This window comes from Podarcis tiliguerta (genome assembly GCF_965153285.1).
Source record: "Podarcis tiliguerta genome assembly, chromosome: 14".
NCBI lineage: Eukaryota > Metazoa > Chordata > Lepidosauria > Squamata > Lacertidae > Podarcis > Podarcis tiliguerta.
In genome coordinates, this window is record NC_139547.1 from 7,140,562 (window position 1) to 7,158,721 (window position 18,160).

General features: G+C 46.1%; 1 protein-coding gene across 11 annotated transcripts in view; it reads right to left on the reverse strand.

The window, feature by feature from the left end:
- The window catches only part of CELF6 (CUGBP Elav-like family member 6), a 173,194-nt gene that overhangs the window by 90,299 nt on the left and 64,735 nt on the right, over positions 1 to 18,160 (reverse strand). For 2 of the 11 annotated variants that reach the window (XM_083413114.1, XM_083413113.1), the window contains exon 1: positions 6,263 to 6,493. The exons of 8 other annotated variants lie outside the window; for them this stretch is intronic. In XM_083413114.1, coding sequence (XP_083269240.1) covers positions 6,263 to 6,418 — 156 coding nt within the window. In that variant the 5' untranslated portion in view covers positions 6,419 to 6,493. Of the gene's footprint in view, positions 1 to 6,262; positions 6,494 to 18,160 lie in introns of those variants that run through there. One more of the 11 variants, XM_083413115.1, reaches the window with a different exon arrangement.

The window sequence follows — 18,160 nt, forward strand, 5'->3', positions numbered from 1 at the left end:
ACTTTGAAGTGCCATCAACTGATTGTCAGCCCTTGCATAGAACTGTGCTGTGCTGTGGTACCCTGACAATCAATTGGTTGCTGGGGCTTCAAAGAGCTGCATATGGCTCTATGCAAACCCCAATGATCAGCTGACTGCCAGGCTTGCAAAGAGCAGCACCCGGGGGTGAAGGATGGGCATTGCACAGTATTTGGTGGGTGAATGCAAATCCCTTTTTGGCCTAGCCGCTTCTTTGCCTACTCCACACCTGGTGTCACAATGTCAGGCCAGAGGGTGCTCACCACAACTCAAAGGGCATGGAACATGCTGTTCTATCATCAGATATGTTCCTTCCTGCTTTCCCTCTATAAATGGACAAGATGGACCATTCAGGTATACACGGCCTATATAAATTACACCATTAATGCCAGCTGTTTATAATCAGTGCTGGAATATCAACCCATAGGCCACTTCTGTTTTTCCCTTGGGAGTTTCACTCCTGGAAAGAATGAAGTGAGAGGCACAAGCAGAGTCAAACACTGTTGCTTCTCACCTCCTCTGGCATGAAGGAACAGTTATTTTTACTATCTCCTGCCTCCCCCTCTCTGCTCACCTCTCAAGTTAATATGGCAAGACACAGCCAGCCCCTGGGGTATACAGTCAGAAAGCCATGGCATCTGTAGGAGCCCAACTAACAGTCACATTCAAAAAGGCAAAGAAAGGAGTACAAAGTCCTTGAATCCTCCTCTCCCTTTTCTGATGCACTTTTCTGTGTGAACACTTTTCTGCAGATCCACTCATGAACGCACCATGTCTTTCACATACACATTTCAACACTATAGATCAGGGGGAAATGCAATTCAGCTTGTGAGCCCATCTAATGGGCACTATCCAAAGCAATACACCACTGAAACTCAGCCAGCCTTCGAAACCGGTGCTTTTCCGAATTTTGCAACGCAGCTCTTTAGCCAAATAATGTACATAAAAGTATGTACATGGGGTAGTGTGCATAAAAAGGTATAAATTAGTGAGAACGACATACAAAAATGCATTGCATTAGGAAAAATTACTTTAGAAAAACATGTATATTTGGAGTAATTGGTGCACAAAGGCTGGTGAATTGTCATGACTTTTTTGAGTTAAATGGAAACAAATTGTGAAGAACTGAACCTAAGCTTGGAAAAATAAAAAACTGAGAAACCGAAATTGACAGGTTCGCCCATTGCTACTCAACACTCAAACTAATTACACCAGTTAAACTATCAACTTCCAGATGGTTTGGACTACAACTCCAATCAGCTCCAGCTAGCCTTATGTTTCACTATAGAGCGAGGTTGGAAAACCTGTGGCCCTTCAGATTTTTCTGCACACAACTTTCATCAACCCCGATCATTGGCTGTAACTGAAGGAAGTTGGGAGTCCACCATCATCTGGAGGGTCGCATGAGGGGATAACAGAAATTCCAGGACTCTGTGTGCTAGCCGTGGATTGGGCCCTCGGCCTCACTCTCAGTCGGCTCCTTCAGTTTGTGCATGTGAAAACTAAAACAAGCCTTATCTAGCTAGCATCTAGCATACTTCCTTGGCTAGTCTCATTGCTCTATGTTTTGCAACAAGTGAAGCTGCCCTATAAGTCATGTGGGTTTTTTATTTTTTAAAAAAAGTTTAGATCAAAGTAGGGAGATGAAGAAGATCTGGGGTCTGACACAGAAGATGAAGGCTGCAATGGAGAGCCTCAGGCCTAGGCTCTGAATGGGGCCCTCCATGCCTCTCCATCTAGCCCTCAGAAGTCTCCCTAGGCCACCCTGCTTCCCCCCCAGGCTGTTTCCCTGGTAATCTGATGATGCCTCTTGCTTGCCTGGACAGAGAATGCAGGGGAGGCTGGCCCATTATGGTGAATGGAGCACCGCCCCTCAACCCTAATCTGCCCTCAGCCAGCTCCTGCCTACCTGCCTTCTTCCAACCAGGTGATGACACTGCTCCTGAACAGGCTTCCCTTTTGGAAATCTGTATCAGCCTTAGCCAACCTGGTGCCCTCCAAATGCATTCAAACTACAACTCCTATCAGCCCAAAGCAGCTTGGACTGAGAGGAGTTTTAGTTCCAGACATGGGAGGGCACTAGACTGGGGAAGGCTAACCTGGATGCACAAAAACCAAGGATGGCTGGGGAAGGGAGCAGGTTGCCTAAGGTGACGTTTCCCTCTTCTGCTTTGGTCTTCAGTCCTCCCTCCTTTAACATGCTTCTGTTGCTCACTTCCATTATGGACTCTGGGGGAGGAGACAGACAGACACAGAGATTAGGGTGGCCATGTGTTCTGTTTTACAGTCCTTTATTTGAAGGAGTCCTCTAGCTGAAGAGCTAAACAGAATTGTAGGAAGGGAGCCTGAGGGGCATCTAGTCCAACCCCCCGCAATGCAGGAATCTCAGCTGAAGCATCCGTGACAGGCATCCATCCAACCATATGGTCTTTTGGGGATGGGCCACATCTCAGTAGTACAACATCCACTTTGCAGGCAGAAGGTCTCAGATTCAGTTCCTGGTATCTTCAGTTCGAAAATATAGAAACTCTGAAGAACCACTGCCTGGAACCCTGGAGAGCCACTGCCAGTCAGGGTGGACAATATTGGGCTAGATGGACCCATGGTCTGACTCAGTAATAGTCGGTTTCCTATGTTCCTACAAGAAAGGAGAGCAGGGGCCCTGATGCTACTCATCAATAGCTCCTGGAGAGTGAGCAGGCAGAAAAACAGGCCACCTGGTCAAAGTCTTCCACAATAGCGTGAGATGGACTGTGTTTCCATTTAAATAATAGCAAATGTTTTCCAGACTGCTACCTATACATATAAGTTTTCTTGTGTGGTTTTTATGCAATTCTATGTCCTTAGGACTGGGGGGTTTGATGCTCAAATGGCCACCCTAAAAGGCACTGTTTTAGTTTGAGGAGTGATTTCTCCTCTTCACCCTCCCTCCCGCTGTCTTCTGGCTCACCAAGGGCTCCCGCTCATGCTGCTTTGCCTGGGAGCCCTGAGTCTAAGAGAAAGAGATCATCCCTTGGGCTGTGACAGTGGAAGATAATGGAGCCAAGGGGGAAATAGGAGCTGAGCCAATCAGTTTGCTTCCCAAGCCATGGCTCTTTCCCTTCCAGGGTGAGCAGCAAGTTAAGAATGTAAGAAGTCCAGCTAGATGGGGCCAAAAGCATTCCTAGTTTGGAATTCTGTTCAGCACAATTTCGGCCAACCCCAGGCCTCCAAGAAGCTCACCTACGGCATCTCCCTGTTGTTTACACCTGGTACCTGAAGCTCAAAGCTACACCGCCTCTGGTTCTGGAGGTTTATTTTGTTTATTAAAGTTATATACCACTCTTTGCCTGAGGATCAAGGGCATATATTTACAGTACAAAAGCCATAATACATAACGTTTTAGCTATTTTAGCTGCCATGGCCAAGAGATTAGGACAGATGGGCACAGTATGAATTTGCATATCCCATTTAGCCCCCCAAAGTAAAAATAGAGGGACATACCCACAAAGAAGCAGAGGGGAGGACTTTCATCCTCTTATTCCTTCAAAAGCTATCTAACCTAGACTTTTATGGATACCTTTTCAAGACATCATCACTGGGCCGCCGCCTCTGCCCCAAATCCTACATTCACCCTAAGGACCCTTCTTTCTTTGGACCAACGTGCTCTGGAAGAATGCCTCTACTTTGAAATTTGACTCTTACCTCCCAGAACAAATGGGCTTTGGGCAGCGATGGAAATCAGGAGGTTGTGGTGGGATGAAATGTTGAGTTAATAGATGGTGTGACGCGCACACACCTGATGTCCAAGAGAGAGAAAGCCGAAATTTTGCATGAAGTGGAAGAAGCTATTTTGGGGGGAAATGTGAAACAGACTCTGGTGACACCCATGCCATGCATTTGAAGCAAAACACACCAATCCTGGGAACTGTAGTTTGCTAAGGGTGCTTAGGAGTTGTTTCTCTGTGAGGGGTAACCTACCGTTATCGGGATTCTTTGGGATAAGCAATGGGCTTTAAATGTATGGTGTGGAAGGAGGAAGGCAGCTCTATGGTAGAGCATCTGCTGTGCTTGCAGGAGGACCCAGGTACAATTTCTGGCATTTCTATGTAGGCCTGGGAAAGGCACCTGCGCAGAACCATGGAAAGCCGCACCTAGTCAGTGCAGACAACACTCAGCTCAATGGATCAACAGTCTGACTCTGTGCAAGTCAGCTCCCTATCTTCCTATAATGTTCACTGTGGAGAAGTGGGTGCTGGACTAGACAGGCCACTGGCCTGATCCATAAGGCTGTTCTTATGTCAGCGCCCATTAGCAACAATTACACAGAGTAATTTGGCTTTTCTGGGCAATATTTGGACAAATTAGCAGAATCATCCTTCAGGTTGATGTAGCAACAGCAGAGAGAGCGTCAGTACAAGCGACATTTTTACACGCCTTCTTCCAGTGACTCCTGCGAGTGTGCTAAGTCGGGGGACCAGAGTTAACATGCAAAGCAACACCAGTGTTTTTACATTCAAATAAAACATGGCGCCCGCATGCGCATGATGGTATTGTGTGGTGTGGCACACCGGCACCTGTTTGGTGTTTTTTTTTAAAAAAAATATGTATCTATCATCTATCTATCTATATCTATCTATCATCTATCTATCTATCTATCTATCTATCTATCTATCTATCTATCTATCTATATCTATATCTATCTATCTATCTATCTATCGGAATACTAAAAATGGAAGACAACAGTCCATATTTCTTCTCATCCCCTCACTCCATGTAGTGTGGAACCAACATGTGAAGACAACAGGAAACTTGGAGCAACAGGGCAGAATGGAAAATTACCATATTTTTCTGTGCAGAAGACTAGGTTTTTTTAACCAAAATATTAGGTCTAAATTTGGGGTTCGTTTTATGCACGGGTAGTGTTGAGGGGTGTTTTCTTAATTTGGAGTCCCCCCAAATAGGGGGTGTCTTATACATGGGGGTGTCTTACACACGGAAAAATATGGTATTTGCAGCACCAGAAAAAAAACCATGCCTCTGCTTGGCTTCACTGTCATCCGCCCCACACCTCACAGGTTTGCCCACAGACTCCCCTGTATGACTCAGTTCCCTGCGCACCCCCATGCCAGAGGTCAGGTGAGTAGGAGGGACTTCCTGTGCTGGCCAGTTCATTTCCTGTCCATCATTCTCCCTCCATCCTCAAACACGCCTTCACCCCTGGCTTCCCCATCTTGCACACCTTCCCTCTCTGTGTAGCTAGATTTAAGGGGAGGGGCTGTCGCTCAGTGGTAGAGCATCTGCCCTGGGTTCAATCCCTAACATCTCCAGGTAGGGCAGGGGGCGACACCCTGTCTGAAACCCCGGAGAGCCACTGCCAGCCAGTGTACACAATACTGAGCTGGATGGCCCAACCGCCTCAGGCAGCTTTCTATGTTCCAATGCTCTTGTCCAGCTCTTTCCAATAGTCTCGGTCCTCCATTTTGACTCCTAATCTAAGTTGCACCAACCACACCCACACACCCAGGCCTTGTCCTCCTCGGTCAGCTGCTGCCTGGCCTGAGCTGCAGGCATGCTCACTTGCTTGCCCCCACCCACCCAAAACACCTTGAACTGTCAGCTCCCCGCAATTTCACATCCGTACCAGGAAAAAGAAAATCAAGCATCTCTTGCACGCACGCATCAGACAAACACTGTCCCTTGACATGCTGGATGCAGACAGACACAGGAGGCATGGGCTTTAGTCCTGCTGGGCAACCCCCCGCCTTGCTGATTGGGACACCCCAAGATGTGCAGGCTAGCATCTCTTCCCCCTTTCCACCCTGCCCCCTCTCCCGAAACCCAACTCCGCCCAAATACCTGCCAAAGACAACTCCCACCCCCCCACCCCCCAAAAAAGCCAATCGGTGCTCCTGAATGTGTTGGCGACAGTCCCACCCCCCTGGTCTTTTCAGAAACAGACCCCCAGAGACCCCAGCCACATTCGCTGTCAGCCTCTCCAGTTCAACCCTCCACAGCTCCCAAAATGGATACGGTCCTCTAGGGAGGGGCTGTGCCATCTGGCAGGTCCAATGCCCGGGAACAGGGCAAGGGGGCTTGAGTGGCAGACAGCCCCCCGCCTGGGGAGGGGAAAGAGGTTGGGTCCGCCAGCTCAGCTTGATTCCAGACAAAGGCCAGAGAGAGAGGGGGGGAGAGAGAGAGAGGAGATCCAGACAAAGGGAGGGGTAAAATAAAAAAGGGGGAGGAAAGGGAAGACTCAGCCTACCTCGATGCAGAGGAACTTGGAGCCGGCTGGCATCCAAATCAGGGGCACCCGGCTGGCAGTGGGGACCATGAGCTGGGGCAGCTGCATGGTCCCCAGCTCCTTCGGCTGCCACTGCCGCTTTTCGGAGTCGGCGAGGAAGCAGAGGCACATAGGCATACACACACACAAGCAGGCACTCTCTCTCTTTCTCTCTCTCTCTCACACACACATAGAGAGCTGGCTGTGCTGCTGAATACATCACAGTGTCAGCCACTGGCAGGGCTGGGGGAGGGGTGGGCGTGGGGAAAACAGCTCCCAGCCTTGCCAAGGAAAGAAAGTGCAGCTGGCTTGGTGGATGGAATGAAATGTTTCAGTCTCTTTCTTTCTCCCTCTTCTTTCTCTCTCTCTGTCTCAATGCCCACCCCACCCCCCAATTGCCACCTCTTTGCAGACCCCTCACCAGTCGCCAACATCCCCATCCTTGAGTTGTGTGGCATAAGAGGAGGAGGAAGAGAGAGAGAGAAAGAGAGAGCGCACTCAGCCAGAGGTAAAAAGGGCTCGTTGTGGCCTTGAGTAAGCTTCAACGGTCTTGCCAGCCCCCCCTTTCCTCTACCATGCTCCCCCAAAATTTGGCACCGAGGAAATCTAGGTTCTGCAGGCAAAATAAACCATGCCCATATGAAGCATTCATGCATGCTTTCTTTTAAAGAGGAAGAATAATCAGTTGGCATCCGTCTGTCTCGAGAGAAGAATACACAGAAGTAGAATAAAGAATTTGGGATTTTTTAAAGGAAACTCTGCATTGGCAGATGGGGAGCGAGGGGATGGAGACTGAGGCTAGACTGCAAGGGTGGTGAAGGAAGGATGGAGAAGAAAAAACTTGGTTGTGCGATGAGGAGTCAGACAAAGCATGCAAAACTCCATCCATGGATTACTAGACAGAGCTATACTTGGCAACACATAACAATCAAAATTATATTTTTCCCCATGAGGACTAGCTACTTGAATTTTCAGAGAGGGGAAGAATCTTTGTCCCCCCGTCTGGCAATATGTCATACCAGAAACATATTTTTTTTTTTTTTGTATGCTTCACTAAATGGCAGTATGTTAGGCAGCAGGTAAAATGTAAAAGGTAAAGGTAAATGTAAAATGTAAAAGGGTAAAGATATAATGTTTTGTATGTTTTCTTCAAGAAACATGAGGACTAACTACTTCGGTTTTGTTAGTGGGGAGTGGGAAATCTGTTTTTCCTCTCCGAATCTCATACCAGAAGCAAAATTCTGCCGTTGCACTGTGAGCTCGCAGACATGCAAGATGTGCACTGCCCAAAGTGCCTTCAAAAGGGCTCATCCTCAGCTGATCTTAGAAACCACAGTCTAAAGTCTTAGAAACCACAGTCCAAAGAAAGGCCAGGAGGTGCCCCAGTGCATATGCAAGAGCTTTGTAGATTGAAAGCAGCCAATGAAGGCCTTGGAATACCAGCAAAATATGCAGTCTATGACCCATCCGTAGAAGGAGAGTGACTGCTGTTCTGGACTACTGTGTATTAATTATTATTGGCAACAGGAGGATCAACCGACACTCCCCAGAAGATTCGTAGCATATAAAGAGCAAAAGAAATGTTTCCAGAAAGAAAGAAAGAAAGAAAGAAAGAAAGAAAGAGGAAGGAATTGAATTAGCATCCCTCATGTGAATCTCATTACTTCTCAGTTTCAACTTTGACCTTTGATGGAAGTTCCTGCTCATGGTCTGAATTTGTCCTCCCAACCCCTTTAAAAAAACACCTTAATGTACTGACAATGCTCTACTTAGCTTGTCCAATTTTGAGCCAGGGTTCCCTATAACTCAGCTTGGGGAGGTGTGTTCAGTGCCTATAAATGGAAATTAAAAAGGCCGCTGAGCATGTGCAGAGTTAATTCCTTCTCATCGCTAACTCACACTTCTGGGATATGGAAGACAGGCTTCATGGTAAAAACTGGGTTTGACAAACCCACACCAGATTAGTTATTGGTAGCTAATATCCATGACAGCTAAGCAGCCTCCATGTTCAGAGGCAGTGAACCCTAGAATATGAAATTGCAAGAGATAGTTGCTACTTACGTGGCCTCTTTGTAGACTTTCAAGAGGCATCTGGCTATTGTGGGAAATGAGATACTGGCCTAAATCAGCATTTAGTCTGCTCCAACAGGACTCTTCTAATCCCACGTCCACTTAATTTAGAGGATGGTGACTCTATGGTCCTCCAGATGTTGAACTCACCCCTGTCAGCATGACCAAAAACTGAGAAATTTTGGTTCAGCCCTACTGCAGAGTAAGCACAACAGAACACAAGGCAAATATGTATAGGCTTTCACTGCATATACAGACTTTAGCTGAGACTCTGGGTTGGTTCATGCAAAATGACAAATCATTATTTGCTATTACATGAGCAATGCATGGAATCACTTTCTTGCTCCTTTCGTCCCTTGCACAAAGTAATTAACTTCATTTCTGCCTAGATTAGAGTAAATCATAGCTTATCATTATGTCAAGACGGACAAACCATGGTGTATGCTTGCTCTCTGTGCCAGAGTTGGAAACTGTGGTTTGACATGCAGACTGAGTCTCTGTGGCACATTCCTCTCTTTTTCTATACCTGTAATAGCCATACATTTTCTTGCCTCTAGAGGCCACTTCTCCCACAGGAAATAAAAGCCTGTATGTGGCTTGATTTAAATATAAACAAGATTTTTAATAGTTCTTCTCTATGAGCTGGTAGAGAGTCCAGCCACGTCTGTCTCTGGCAGAAATTCTCCACCCCTCTTGAGTTCCTCATGCACTTCTATATATTTTGACTATTATTGGCATTGCAGGTGCCAACATCTGGATCTCATTGGTGCTTGGATGGAAGATGATCTGAGAACTCATAAGCACACAACATAATGGAAGAAAACTGAGGGGTAAACAGAATGCCAGCTTTTAAATGGGTATTTTTGTACTGCTCGCAACAGTTCCTTAGATTTCCAAAGTCTGAGGAACCCTGATACAATACATACTTGTTTTCTAAAGTTTTTGGAGAAATGTAAGGTGTTACTCTAGTTTTAATTGATGTTTGGTCTTAGATTGCTTGATTGGGTGCTGTTTGATCCATAATGGTTTTATTTTTTTAGGGTTGATCTTTTTGTTTGTGTATTTTTTCTCATCTTACTTTGGCAGCTTTCAGCCTGCTAAGTAATAATAATTAATCGAAGTAATAATAATAAATTCATTCCTACGCTCTCTTACCTTTGCAGCTAAATTCTTGCCTATTGAAGTAGTCAATAGCCTGGAGAATCTTTAACTTCAAAGAACTTAAAATACTTATATGCTACCTCTTATTAAAATAATGTCAAGGCAGTATATTATTCAACTAGACTCAGCCAGCTAGAGTTGCTTGCAGTGCTGCTGAGAATGTTGTCACCTGCTGTGCCCCAAAGTGACCACTGAGAGAGGACTGGAGCCTATCTGAGATAACTTTGCCCAGTTCTCTCCCACCTAATGTGGAGCTGTCTCTAACGCATTGGGGGTGGGGTGGGGGTGGCGAACCTCATGTGACCCTTAAGGACCAAATGTGTCAGGATGCTGTCAGTGGCTCCCGGCTGTTGCCCAGGGAATTATAAAGACAAGGGAAGGTTTCTAACCATCCTTTTTTATTTAGTATTTACAGAGAGAGGCTATAGAACCCAGCCTCTTGGATAATGGCACTGTCCCAAGTGAATCTCCACCTCCCCCCCGTCTCTCCCACTTCCTCATTCATCACTTCTATGGGTGCTGCTACATGCCCTCTGTCTTTGAGCTCTTTGCTCTCCTACTTTCAAGGCTCGCTGGGTTCTGGAAGATGAAGGGTCTGGAATGCTTTCTAAAGACACTGTGTCCCTCAGCTGCCACCCCTCTGCTGCTTCCTCCTCCTCCTCCTCCTCCTCCTCCTCCTCTCCCATGATTTCCCAACTTTTCTCCTCATCTGCCTCTGAGCTGTGACCTTCCTCAACCCCCTGTTGTAAATCTAAGCTGTCTTCCTTTTCCTCCTCCCTGAAAGGGTCAAGCTGGGAAGGCGGTCTCCACCATTCCTCCTCTGCCCAGTCCCTGACACTATCTGAGATCACTTTGGCCAGTTCTCCCCCACCCAATGTGGAGCTGTCCCTAATGCATGGGGGCAAAACCTCATGTGACCCTTAAGGACCAAATGTGGCCCTTAAGGGCTCTCCAGCTCTTGGGACTCTCTCTAGCCACCCTACTTCTCCCTCCAGCCACTTGCATCGGTGAGGCCATAGCTTCCCTCCATAGCTTTGCCCCCTCCTCGGCTGGAATGTTTCCTTAAACTCCTATCAGACTTGCCATGGGGTGCCCAGGTCAAATGTGCAATGTCCCCCCCCCCATCTCCCTCACAAGCTGGCCCCTCTGCCTGGGTGAGGGATAGAAAGCAGTGTGTGAGTGTGTTTAAAGAGAAACTAGCCTGCTGTGCAAAGGTAAGGTTGACTATCATTGCCCCACCCACATTTGCCTCTGGACCCACCCACCACTCGCATATGGTCCCCAGGCAGTTGCCCAGAAAAGGATGGAGCCTTGGGCTGAACAATTTTTCCACCCCTCCCCTACTGGGCAATGCAGAAGCAGTAAATCCTGTTCCTTTCTAACTTCTCTCCTCCACAGCCAAGCATCCTTCGGCTCCGTGCTTCCTCTCAGTGACGGTTTTATGTATAAGCTAAAGAAGTTATAGCTTAGGGCCCCACTCTCTTGGGGGCCCCCAAAAAAATTAAAGGAAAAAAACACCTGGATGTACATTTCCAAAATATAAGATAAAAAACAAATAAAATAAAACATACATACAGCAACAGTGTTTTGTGTTGTGTAGGCTCCTATGATGTAAGAAATGGACCCCGCTTGCTAACCTAAAATATCACTGGTTTGCTCATTTCTACATCAATTACTTTGATAAAACACAAATTTCGTTATGTGCAAATGGCTTTAGATACCTATTAGGTCCATAAATTACCATATAGCAGCCTTTCTCAACCTGTGGGTCCCCAGATGTTGTAGAACTACAACTCCCATCACCCCTAGCTAGGAGCCAGAGCTCAGGAATGATGGGAGTTGCAGTCCAACAACAGCTGGGGACCCACAGGTTGAGAACTGCTGCCATATAGCATATATTCAATACAAAAAACAGTGACAATTTGTTGTTGACATAGGACAGCTGGACATATAAAGGGCCCCATTACCTTTGGTAGCTTATGGCCTCATCAAACCTAAATCTAGCCCTGCTTCCTTCTCCACCACCATGTGAACTCCATGTCAACTTTTGGACTCTGCCTCTTATTTTTAGCCTCCATTACTTTAAAAATGAATAAACAAACAGATGCCAAGTTATACAATTTAACACACTTAACGTGCCATACATTTTCCCCTCTCCAATGACTTTAATGGTTTTGGTTGATCAAGCTGCCTGAAGTTAACTCTGGTTCCTACTCATAGAAAGCTCTGGGAAAGGTGTCCAGATTTAATTTCTGCCAATGCTCTCTGCCTTTATGACATCGATGTAAAGGCAGCACCATCCATTCATTGAAATCCATGCTCCGTACAGCCATTGCCAACAGGCACTGATGTATCATAGTGCAGAACGTTGTAAAGGTTTGGTGTGGAGTCAGCAGCGCAGTTTCCGAGCAATAACTCCCTCCACCAATCTTCACATGAAATTTATGGCTATCAAGGATATAACTCTTGCCTGGGCATGCAGGCAGATTCTGAGTCTGAATACAATGGTGTCAGCAAGGTATTTGCTTTGCAACGTGGTGGCTAATGGAGGTCGGTCAAATTCAAACACGGATGTGCAGATCTGCCACGGGGAGCAAGAGCTCTTCTCTTTGGGGAGAATACAGGTGTTGGGTCTGGGCTGTGAAGAAGCAGCCTCGGAAGAGTCAAAAGCTGATGGCTAGGATCTGTGGGGCCAGCTAGTAGTGAGGACCAAGAAGTAAGTCAGAAGCACAAGGAAACCAGGTCAAGAAGCAATGGTCAAAGACTTAAGGGCAATGAAATGAAGGGTTAAGGACAAACCAAGGAGCAAGCCAGGCATCTGTACCAAAGACCAAGGACACACCAGAGCTCAAGAAGACCTCATTGCTCAAGGAAGGCTCAAATTGAATGGGAAGACCTTTTATATTTCTTCCTATCCAGGAGGATGCAATGGCTTCAGTCCAGGGACTGAGGGTACTAAACTGTGAAGTTGTCGCCAGCAGTTCAGTGCTTCACCAGATGGGGAAGTTGCAAACAGATCCAGCTGTTCCTGACACAGCAAGGGGTGGGTTCGATGCAATGAAGGCATCTTATCCATCATGGCTTTTAAACAAGTAGATCCATAAATAAAAGCTTCATCACAGTTTTTTTTTGTTATGATTGCTAAATGGGATCTTTAAGTCCAAGAGCAATACACTTCTGGATTTAGATGCTGGCCACAGAAAAAAAATCAAGGGAGTGCTGTTGCATTTATTGCCCAAAAAGAAGACACTGATCTGTGATAATGATGAAAACAATGACACAATAAAATGGCTATATACTGATTTATATGCATAGATGCAATGTTTGAAATAATCACTGTAATTTAAATGGAAATACGATACATCTCACCATAGCAGTGAAGACTCATCAGGCGACCTGCCTGCTGTCCAAATGCTGACTGCTGATGGGCCTATCCTGCTTTTTCTTCTTATGGTTCTTGAACCAGGCAGCCTTTCCAATGGAAACAACTGGTGTCCTCCAGACGTTCTTGGACTTCACCTCGCATCAGTCCCAGCCAGCCAATCACCAGGGATGATGGGCATTGTAGTCCAACATCACCTGGAGAGCACCATGTTGGATGCCTCTAAAATAAGAGGATGCCTTCCAATAGAGGACTGTCCTCTGTCAAGTAGCACACATGCCCACTCTAGCCCTGGGGAGGCTTCCCAGAGGCACTTGCCATGAGCAAAATGCTAAACGAAACAAATCAGCTGTTTGCTCCATGGGGCTCTTAGGCACTTAACCTGCTGTTGACTCTGGAACTGAGAGACAGGCATGGCTTGGTTACTCAGTGGGTGCATTCAGACATGAGGATTATTGCATTCATTTTCCTGGTTATAATACTAGTGCTTCTCTCCCAGTTTCTCACATTCCTCTTACACTACATTACCCAGAATTCCCTAGGAAGAGGAATCAATTGTCCATCTCTTCTGGGAACTGTAGTCCTAGGAGAAGAACAGGGAGTCTCCTAGCAACTCTCAGCACCCTTAAGGAACTACAGCCCTCAGGTTCTTTCTTTTTTTTTAAGGGGGGAGAGCTATGACTGCTTAAAATAGTATTGTAGCACTTTAAATGTTTAGCATAAATCTGATTCAGTCTGAGGCAGTTTCCCATGTTCCTATTTACTTCAAGAATGTACTATTCTGCCTTTCAGCTCCACAACTCTCAGGGTAACTGGCAGTGGAGGACTGGGCAAAACCCCCACAATCACTCCAAAAGAACAATATAAATTTGATGTAAATGGTGGACCAGAAAAGCACATCTGATAGATGGGTAGATAGATAGATGATTGAGAGAGAGAGAGAGAGAGAGAGAGAGAGAACCAGACATTAAAAACAGTAACAATTATTATCATTCAGCCAGGCTTTTAAATAATTTTCAAAGCCTGGCTAAATGATAATAATGTTTACTGTTATTAATATTAGGCAGCCAGACCTTTGTTGTACTGTTGTCGCCACCTGCAAAAAATGTTTTTCATTCAGGCAAGGCCACCCAGATATATCATTTGACTCTGCATATTTGTTTTTAAAATGGTTGGTTTTATCTATATTTTGATAATTATATTTTGTTGACTTGCTTTTAAAGTCTGTTGCTTTTATTTGTGTTTTTCTTAGGAATATTTTATGTAAATTTCTTAAAGGTTTTTCCCCCCTTTCAATTAAGTGGTGCAAGCTATTGAAAACGAGGGCAGATCTTAGCTCAGTGGTAGACCATTCCATAGTCTTCACTGTGTGCTGTGTGAATCAGTACTTTCCTTTCTCTATCCTGAATCTTCCAGCATTCAGCTTCCTTGAAAGAGTTCGATGAGTGATGAGAGAGATAGATAGATAGAGAGAGAGGGTGTCATGTCAGCAAGGAGGTCACTGAAGACCAATGTTCCAAAACAGCCTTCTCCAAGTTGGTGCCCTCCAGATGTTTTGCACTCTAACTACCATCAATCAGCCCCAACCACCATGGGCAATGGTCAGAGGTCAGAGCAAAACTTGTGGCAGGCACAACTGTAGGGGAAGCCTTCTCTAAAACATTATTTTCTGTGTGAGACTCTCTTTCCCCCAACCTCATAGGCCATGTTTTTTTATTTACATATTTAAATATAAATATATGTGCATGATTTAAAACATCAATAAATACCGACTGGTTCAAAAAGAAAATTCATGTTAAAAGGAACCGTCTAAACAGGGTGGTTTTCAAAAGATGTCTGAAAGAAGGGAGGGTTGGTTCCTGAAAAACCACAACCTGCAGGGAGTTCCACAGGATACACTAAAAACTTGGTCCCTAGAGAAGGCCAAATGAACCTCACGGGCATGAGGAACAACTGAAATCAGCCTCAGCCAAAGAACTGCAGCTATTCTCATCATCATGGTGGTAAGATATTTTAAACTCCCATTCAGATGGCTTAAAGACACGCTAATGAATGCCGTCTCTGTCTTCTTGTAAAGGAACAATTTGCACTTGGGGACCTTTGGAGGATATAAAGAAACAGGGGGAAGCAGGCCACTCCATAGCCAAGATCCTTACTTAGCTGCGGCCTGACGCCAAAGCATACTTAACATAATGATTAATCTGGCTCGGATGATGGCGATGATTATGCATGCTCTCAGTTTCCAAGGATACTAGTGGGGAATTTCATCCGAATCTTTATTTTAGAAACTGCCTGGGTGGGTTAAAGCTGTCTGCGCTGCTCTGGACATGTGCAGCAGTGATTCTGGCTTCTCTGAGGGTGCTTCTGTGTGGGGTGCTCTCTCTGGGGGCATATGTCCAGTGTGCCTGATCCCCCCCCAAACTGACATGGCAGGCATGGGGTGTCATGGGCAGAGCAGGCAGGATCCATGCTAGGAAGGAGCCATGCATGGGCTTGAAACCCAACGCCACCTTTGTCTGGAGTGCAGCTCCTTATAATTTTGGCTTTGCTCCAGAGCATAGAGCCCAACGGGTTGGATGCTGTGCTGCAGACACACCTTAAGAAAGTACCTCCACCAGGGATGGGGGAGTTTTTTTTGGTTAGGGTTTTCATGAGAACTTACCTATCTTGCAGTTTCCAAAACAATATGCAAACTGAAACGCAGCTATGCTTTCAAATTTTCACTCCTCCAAATTTTGCGGCGCAGTTCCCCAACCAAGAGAAAGTGCACATTAGTGGGGAAAGTACACACTAAAATGCATACAGGAGTTAAAATAATGTATCAAAATGCATTCTATTAGGGGAAATTGGTTTGCAAAAATGTGTGTTTCCACTAAAACGCTGACAATTTCTCCAGTAGCAAATTGATGCAAGAATGTGGAGAACTGAACTTAAATACTAGAAAAATGAGAGACTGAGAGAAACCAAAGCTGACAGATTCATCTATCCCTAGCCTGTTAACAGATCTGTGAATGTACAATATATGATTGATTGATATCCCTAGCCTGCATCCATGTCAATGCTGCCTAAAGATGGAATGAAATGCTTCAAAAATCCATATCGGGGCCAGATAAAGCTCAGACGTTCTTCTGAGACCAGCAGGTGCTATAGTGCTTCTGAATGTAGGCATGATCCTGCTCAGCGATCTGCATCTAAAAACTAAAAAAAGTCTGATTTTGCTAAATGCAGTAACCTGGTAATTCCAATACTTTGCACTCCATTTCCCAAAAAACCTTCAATGCTGTAGCATCCGTAACTCAAAACCTTGCTTCACAAGATTCATATTTTGGGGTGTATGTGGCACAGTTAGTGACTGTGCCATGTGCCAGCCCCCCACTCCAACCTGGGGGATTGTGGTTGTCCTATCAGCCAGCCCTTGGGTCTGCGACTGCTGCTGTGGAATGCCACGTCAGCTCTGAATAAGATTTCCCTCATCCATGCTCTGATTGTGGATGAGGAGGAGGATCTGGTTTGCATCACTGAGACCTGGGTGGGTGAGCAGAATGGACTTGGTCACACCCAGCTGTGCCCACCTAGGCATTCGGTGTAGCATCAGGGCAGACAAGGGTTGGTGGGGAGGAGTTGCTATGGTCTATAGAAATTCCATCTCTCTCTCTCCTGACTCTCTTTCCAATTGAGCGGGGATCTAAAGTGTTTGTTCCTGGTGATGGGTAATGGGGACAGATTAGGGATTCTGCTGGTTTATCACCCACCTCACTGCCAAGCAGTCTCCTCGCCTGAACTGACAGATCTGGTCTTGGAGGAGGTATTGAGGACTATCAGACAGCTGGCTTGGGAAGACTTCAACATCCAGGCCAAGGAGTCTGGCTCTAGAGTGGCTCAGAACTTCATGACTGCTACGACAACCATGGGGCTGTCCCAACATGTCATTGGCACTGACTACCAATTAGCTCCCAGGCCTAATTCAAAGTGCTGACTTTGACATGTAAAGGTAAAGGACCCCTGACAGTTAAGTCCAGTCGCGAATGACTCTGGGGTTGCGGTGCTCATCTCACTTTACTGGCCGAGGGAGCCAACATTTGTCTGCAGACAGTTTTTCTGGGTCATGTGGACAGCATGACTTCTGGTGAAACCAGATCAGCGCACGGAAACGCCGTTTACCTTCCCACCGGAGCAGTACCTATTTATCTACTTGCACTTTGACCTGCTTTCAAACTGCTAGGTGGGCAGGAGCAGGGACCAAACAATGGGAGCTCACCCCATCGCAGGGATTTGAACCACCGACCTTCTGATCGGCAAGCCCTAGGCTCTGTGGTTTAGACCACAGTGCCACCCTTAAATGGCTCAGGACTACAATAACTCAAGGGTCGCCTCTCCCCATATAAACCGACCTGGAGCCTGTGATCATCATCTGAAGCCCTTCTTTGTGTGCCACCTCCGGAGCACTCGCTGGTCCAACTTGTCCCAACTCGTGACACCAAACCAACCTTGGCAACCTTTGATGCTAATCCTGCATGTGCGTACCAGGTCTCATGATGCTTAAATCAGAGGTGGGGAACCTGTATATCTGCCCTGCTGTTGGACTACAAATGCATCCTTGACCATGGACCATGCTGGCTGGGACTGATGGGAGTGGTAGCCCAACGTCAGCTGGAGGGCCACAGGCTCCTAAACCCTGGCTTCAATGGAACATTCACCTAGAAGCCCCCATTTCAGTAAATCCTCACCTCTTTGATGAATTCTAGAAGACCATTTCATAGTTTTAATTCCATACTGTGAGTAGAAAGTGAGGGAAAGACAGCTTAAGAGCCACTTACATCTGCAACTGATTTTAATTTGTCACCAGAGTCCTCCTGCCCTGTATCCTATTAACACTTCAGTCATATGAGTGCAGAGCTAACATGGCAATGAGCAGGAAAGTGCAATGCTATTCTGTGCCCCTGAAACGAGATGGATGTCCGGGCTGGGGTCAGCGGAGAGAGAAACAGAGACTGATAGAGCAACCAATAGACAGGAGAACTACATTGCTTTTAATATAACCCAGCAGTGAATGCGTTCAGCAACAGAGCATAGGGAGGGCCACCTCTATGCTAGAGGCAAATGTCCACCAAATGTGCATTTGTGTACAGATAATCTGTTGGGACAGCCTTGCTTGCTGTTATGTAACCTCTCTGCATTGATCTTCAGGGGTTTGAAGCTCTTGCTATAACCATGAGCAGCAGTAGTAATAGTAATTTTGTATTATTGGTGAAAGTACTGCCAGCTCC